At 37.4% G+C, this 6540-nt stretch overlaps 1 protein-coding gene across 1 annotated transcript; it reads right to left on the reverse strand.

Annotated features, from left to right (window-relative positions):
• Positions 1-547: 547 nt before the first annotated feature.
• LOC137807165 (subtilisin-like protease SBT1.8) lies at positions 548-3330 on the reverse strand. The gene has a single exon (XM_068607642.1). It carries the CDS (start codon positions 3024-3026, stop codon positions 741-743), a length of 2286 nt encoding a protein of 761 aa, XP_068463743.1. The 5' UTR covers positions 3027-3330; the 3' UTR covers positions 548-740.
• Positions 3331-6540: the final 3210 nt, after the last annotated feature.

Raw genomic sequence — 6540 nt, forward strand, 5'->3', positions numbered from 1 at the left:
CACAGCAGGAAAATAAGTGATTGCTGTGAACTACCTTTTTCTGCATAACTGACAGAGGACACAGGACACAGGAAATGTCTTTTCATTCGGTACACCGATTAGTAGCCATTCATGGCCGAGATCGTTTGGAATAAGACCCTTCGAAATAACTAGTAATTAGTAATTCATAGGAAGCGTTAACTTTGAAATGACCGTGTGTAGTATGTACTGCGGTAGAACATGCCACCACCTTTCACTGCACGCCTGTACCAAACAGGAAGAAAAAAAAAATGCATCAATTGCACATGGGGTGCTCAGGAGCGCAAAATTGTCCGTGATCTGTTACCATATTTGTGAAATCGGTCACCAGATCCCGGGATCAGTGAAAAGCTCAAAAATATAGTCGTTACTTACATCTCTCTCTGCCTTTTTTTACTCCACCTTGTAATTAATAAAGCTTTAGTAAAAACTTAAAACACTTAAGGGAATTTAGAGTGAGATGGTGAAAATCTGAAACTTTGAAATTAAAAGTGGAAACCATAGTTGCATTATGACACGTGATGAGGTGTTATGTTAAAGACTGTCATGTTGCCAATAGCTTTTAGAATCTGTTATTACAACAAGTTCAGTCTGGAGTGATGGCAACAGCAATGTGCCTAAAGACTAGTAAAGTCATGCAGCTTCTTTCCTTTAAACTCTACACCTATGGCCTATTGCTGTTGGGCTATAAATAATAATAACAGTATGCAGTCAACAAAACCTCAAAAATATGTCCATGTGAAAGCAACCGGGCTCCTAACTTCGTGTTCTTCATTACTCCACATGATGCTACCAAATTCAGACGCAACCGAATCACTAACACTCCGATTCGACACAAACGTCACCTTGTATGTTTGGCATTCTCCCACCTCTGCAAACGAAACCCTGTTAGGATTCACTGTTATCTCCACAGTGGACGGCGTACTAACTACCACGTCATACACAGATGCCGCCTTCCCCACGTTGGTCAACGTGCGTGTGTATTGTACAACCTTATTGCTTCCGAAAACAACCGAGAAAGATGGATAATTGAGGTCACCCGGGTCAGCAAATTTTGTAGAACAATTGGCATCGGAATGCTTAACAACAAGTCTGAGATGGTCCAGGGTGTAGTTGAGGGAACACAAAAAGGCAATGTAGTCCTGTGTGGAGGCATCATAAACAAGTCCAGGTGAAAGGGCTTTTTGTGGGTTCACATGACCGGCCCCATAGGCCCATGGTGTGGAGAGTGCTTCTTCACCCGTTGCATCACGAAGCGGAGATTCTGTGTTATCGTGGGTATAAGCCGTTGTCATGAGTGCAGATTTGATCGCACTTGGACTCCAATCTGGATGCGCCGCTTTCAACAGTGCAGCCAACCCACTTATGTGAGGACAAGACATGGAAGTACCAGACATGATGTTGAACCGCGTTTTGCGAGTGTCTTCGGACCCAGATGGCCCAACAGCACCGGACCAACCTGCTAATATGTTCACTCCAGGCCCAATAACATCCGGTTTGAGTATCTGGGCCGTCACTTCATTGGGCCCACGGGAGCTAAACGCTGCCACCACAGGCGAGGGCCTCACGTTCAACACGGTCCCACCGAAGCTGAGAACAGCGGTTGGATTAGGATCCAACGAGGCATACTCTTTAATCTCATCACCCGCGCTTTCCCCCACTGCCACGGCGGCCACAAGGTGACTGTCCGCCACCAGTCCCTCCCCGCTCATCCCCGTGTTCGCGAGTATCATTCCCAGCCCGCCCGCGTCGCGCACAACTGTGCCTTTTTCCACGCGCGCGTTAAGCCCTCTGTCACAAACCACCACCTTCCCGCGCACTGTCTCAGGGTCAAGTGAGCCAGGCATGCAAATACTGCTCGACGAGTTCGACCGGTCGCTGAAATAAATCAAACCAACCGGTTTGTCTCCCATTCCTTCACCGCTGTAGAGCGAAACGCCGGCAAAACGTTTCCCGTTGCCAAGAGTAACATACGCCGGAAAATCACGGTCCAGTGTGCCGGCTCCGACGGTCATGATCCATGGAGCCACATTAGCAACAGAACCGCTCCGAGGTCCAGTATTCCCTGCCGAACACGAAACAAATATTCCTCTCTCCATTGCTGCGAAGGCTCCGATAGCGATGGTGTCAAAGTAGTAAGGAACGGAGGAGGATGAGCCGCCGAGGGAGAGCGAGAGGACATCGACGCCGTCTTGGATTGCCTGATCCATTCCGGCGAGAATGTCGGAGGCGAAACAGCCGTCAGTCCAGCAGACTTTGTAGGCCGCCACGCGCGCCTGCGGAGCCATCCCGCGCGCGGTGCCAGTGGCGTAACCGAGAAGCGTGGCGTTGGAGACGGCGGAGCCAGCTGCGATAGAGGCGGTGTGCGTGCCGTGTCCGTTACCGTCACGAGGCGAAGCAAGGTCCCTGGGCTTTCTGGCGTTACCAGAAGCCATGCGGTAGCCCTTGGAGAAACTACGAGCGCCGATGAGCTTGTTGTTACAAAGAGAAGGATCGAAGTCAGGTGCGGAGTCGCAGCTACCCCGCCAGCGCGTGGGGATTTGGGGCATTTGGGAGTCGTCAAAGCTTTGGGATTCTGGCCAGACGCCAGTGTCAAGGACCCCAATAACGACGTTGTGTGAGGCCTGGTGAAGGTCTTCCCAGAACTCAGAATGGGCCTGGAGGCCCAAGAACTCGGGGGTGCGTGTGGTGTGCAGCGTGTAAAGCGTGTCTTCGTAAACGCCCAAGACGGAGTCGGAGGTGCGGAGCGCGTGGAGTTGTTGAGGGTCCAGTGTGGCAGCGAAGCCGTTGTAAACAGAGGTATAGGCATAAATGAGAGAGTCTGAAGAGGAAAGGAGCGTGGCAGTGTACCAGTCAAGGTGCGTGGGGTGCACGCCAGGATCATGGCGCTCTTTCATGTGTACTATGTAACTCTTCTTGGCAGATACCAGTGTGAGTTGTTTGAGAAGAAGAGGGAGAAGAAGATACAAAGAGAAGACGGAAGAACGCCAAACTGAGAATGATTCCATAACTTCCTATTCTTTTTCTTAAATCAAAACCATTTCATCATCTCTTATACTCATCTCTCTTGTTTAAAAATCCCGGGCTTTTCAGTTTTTTTTTTTTTTTTCAGTTTTCCCAACGGCTTTGCCCCTTCAACCATCATCATACAAAACTCTTTTTTTAAGTCTAAGCTTCTGTGGATGAGGTCACTCGGCGGATGGAGGAACAAATTCACGTCTTCACACAAATACGCGGATTAGAGAGAGGATTACACTTGGGAACCTACGTTTTTACATTGATACCTTTATCTTAACATGTGCATGCATCACATATTTATCAGATTGAACACTTTGCAAGGAATCAAAAACATTTTGAAAAAGGTAAAATCGATTTTGCATGGAATGTGTAAATTGATTTTGTCATACACAAAAATCAATTTTTGTTGATTTTGTATGGAAAGAAGAATTGATTCTTATTTAGCTTTTAGTCATGAAAATCGATTTTCGAGACTTTGTACTCATGAGAGAATTGATTCTCATGTCTTTGTAAAACACTCACAATCGATTTTGCTCTCTTTGATGCCATTGATAATCGATTCCTCTACCTTTGTAAAACACCCACAATCGATTTTGCTCTCTTTGGTGCCATTGAGAATCGATTCTCCTTGCATTTGAACTGTATAGAAAATCGATTATCTTACTGTGTTTCTTTTTTTATTGTTTTTTTTTTTAAAAAAAAATTATATTTATATTTTCTCTTGCTTTTCATGTTAGATCTTAAGTGGTTAGAGTTGTGTAGTTGAAACCTAAAAAAAAATATTTGATAGTACTTCAAACCTAAAAAAAAATTATCATAACTATTTTTTTAAAATATTTTTAATAACAAGGGTAAATTTGTAAACTTACATTTTACATCTTTAAGAAAAATTATAAATTTCATTTCAACTATTACATCACTCACAAATTTCAATCCAAACAACTTCATAAATCGATTCTATCATCCTTCAATCCAAATAATCTCACATTCTCACACATCTTCTCTAATTTTCACAAATTCACTCTCTTCCATCCTCACAAATCTTTTCTCTAATCCAAACACCCCAGTATGTTTTCTTACAAGTTCATTAAGGTTGTACTTACTATACAAGTTTTTACTCTTTCAAATAATCACAACCTTTTTACTTTTATATAATTTTTGGATAATCATTTTAAAATAAAAAACTTTATATATGAAAATATATAATTAAATAATAACATAAAAAAATCTTTATACAATAATATATATTATCTATTTATTTCATCAATATTTTCTTTAAAAAAATTAATACACAAGTATGTTCATGAATATTAGAGTTAAAATAAAAATATGTCAAGTATAAACACGTAAATAGCAAAGTTTATTCATGGGACTATTATAATGAGAATTTAAAGATAGAAAAAAAAATGGTATTTCTATTTTTTAACTTAAGAGATTAGTGTTTGATCCAAATAAATACTAAGATTGTAATTATAAAATCAATGAATTATTCTTTTTTAACTTTTATTTTCAGACAAACCATAAATACCTACAGGGAAGAGATAGAGAATTAAACATTCAATATCAACATCACAGTGTCCATCTCACTATATCAATATATGTCTAAAAAATTTAGGTTAAATTTTTTTTTTTAATTATATTTTCAAATTCTTTTCATATTAATTTGTTTAAATTTTTTCTTGTAAAGTTAACTTTAATTTATAAAAAATATCTAAATATTTGTGAAAAAGTAGCTTATTAATAGCCATCACATTCACTAATCTTTGGATGCTACGAGTTGAGTTTGTGAAGAATATAGATTTGGAGAATATATTTTTGTCTTTATCAAAGCACAAACATGTATGTATAGATGAGGACATGAATTTCACAGCTGGAAACGCGTAACTCCTCGCAATTCTTTTCAATCTTTTGCTCATCCAAGAGAGGTGTGTTTTGTTTTACTTTAAACAAATTAGATAAGATAGATTATGTAAGTAACTCTTAAAGCCATTAAGTATTTCCTATATGAAAAATTACTTTTCAGAGTTAAGAATGTTTAGGATGTCTTTATTTCTCAATTCATTAAATATTGGATCATGAAAACATTATATAATAGGTAGACCAATACTCACTTATATGTTTTTTACTTGACTTCCTGATCAATCTGACACTATATTTGGTTGAAGATCTCACATCGATTAAAAATAAGAATATTTCATAGTATATAAGTATGTGCAAATTTTATTTTAGAAATTGATTTTATAAGGTTGAATTATGTTTAAACTTCACTTATAATAAATATAGTATCAGATTTATTTAGAAGATATTTTAACGAAATTTTTTGCACAAATTGAAAATCTCGACGTAAAAGAATTTGAGGTTAAATTAGAATTAAAATACATTTTTTAATACACCTTACAAAATTAACATGTCATTTGACAATTATTACACGATAATAATGTGAAAATCTCAATCAAAAGATAATTAAACTTTATTGAATTATGTGTGCATAATTTCGTACAACAGTAAGCCCAATCCACAATTAGATAAATCCCCTTATAACAAAATAATAAATATTATATCCAAAATGCTACTCTATTGCACTCATATTTCTAATTGACTTTAATGTTGAAATTTTAATGAAAAAATATTGGATGTAGGGTTGAATATTTTTTTTTCATTTGTTTTTAAATGTATGATTTTACATTTCATTCCAAACTGATGAGTAATATTTAATAAAAGACTCCCATGTTTTTCTGTTTTTTCTCTTCTTTTGTCCTATCCATTCACGGACTTGGTAATAGAAAACAGCAATATAACAAAAAAAATTATAAAATGGAAACAAAACAAAAAATGGCACTACGACAAGGATGATCAATGATGTGTGTGCATATTATTAATCTGTTCCAGTAACAAGTTCCTTGTTAGACAGTGGACATCCCACTCACGTGTTCTACAGTGTACTGGTGCTGGATTCAAGTTCAATATTCCTTTCACAAGTATTCACGACAAAACAAACAAGGAGATAAAAAAAAACAATTTTTTTATAGGCTTAAAATTGAGCTGTGTACTTTAATTTTTGGAAAAAGTGAGATATGAAATATTTCCCAAAAGTTAACATATCATATGTATTAATTTGACGATTTGTTATAAACATTTAACTAATTATATACGTTTTACTTGTGTTTATGTTGTGTAAATAATATTATAATTATACCGATTTAATTTGGATTTTAAAGTATAGAAAAGAAGGAAGAAGGATTAAGGGAGAGAAAGGAGATTGCCTCATAATTGAGACAACAGTAATGTGATTGATTGATTGATTTTGTTGTTGATTATGCTGGAAAGTTCAAGGGAATCAGGATGAACTAATTTGCTGAACGGATAAGTCAAGTGTATGATTAAAATGAATTTAGGACTTTTAGCAACCTGTTTTTTTTTATAAAAAAAAAATGTGATTTTTAGTGATAAATATTCAAATTTAAATTGTATATGAAAGAATATAATTAAGAAATTTAATAATTT

The sequence above is a fragment of the Phaseolus vulgaris genome, chromosome 3, assembly GCF_000499845.2.
Source record: "Phaseolus vulgaris cultivar G19833 chromosome 3, P. vulgaris v2.0, whole genome shotgun sequence".
NCBI lineage: Eukaryota > Viridiplantae > Streptophyta > Magnoliopsida > Fabales > Fabaceae > Phaseolus > Phaseolus vulgaris.

Excerpts from the sequence above, each read along its gene's own strand:
- LOC137807165 (XM_068607642.1), bottom strand. The coding sequence starts at position 3,026 with ATGGAATCATTCTCAGTTTGGCGTTCTTCCGTCTTCTCTTTGTATCTT.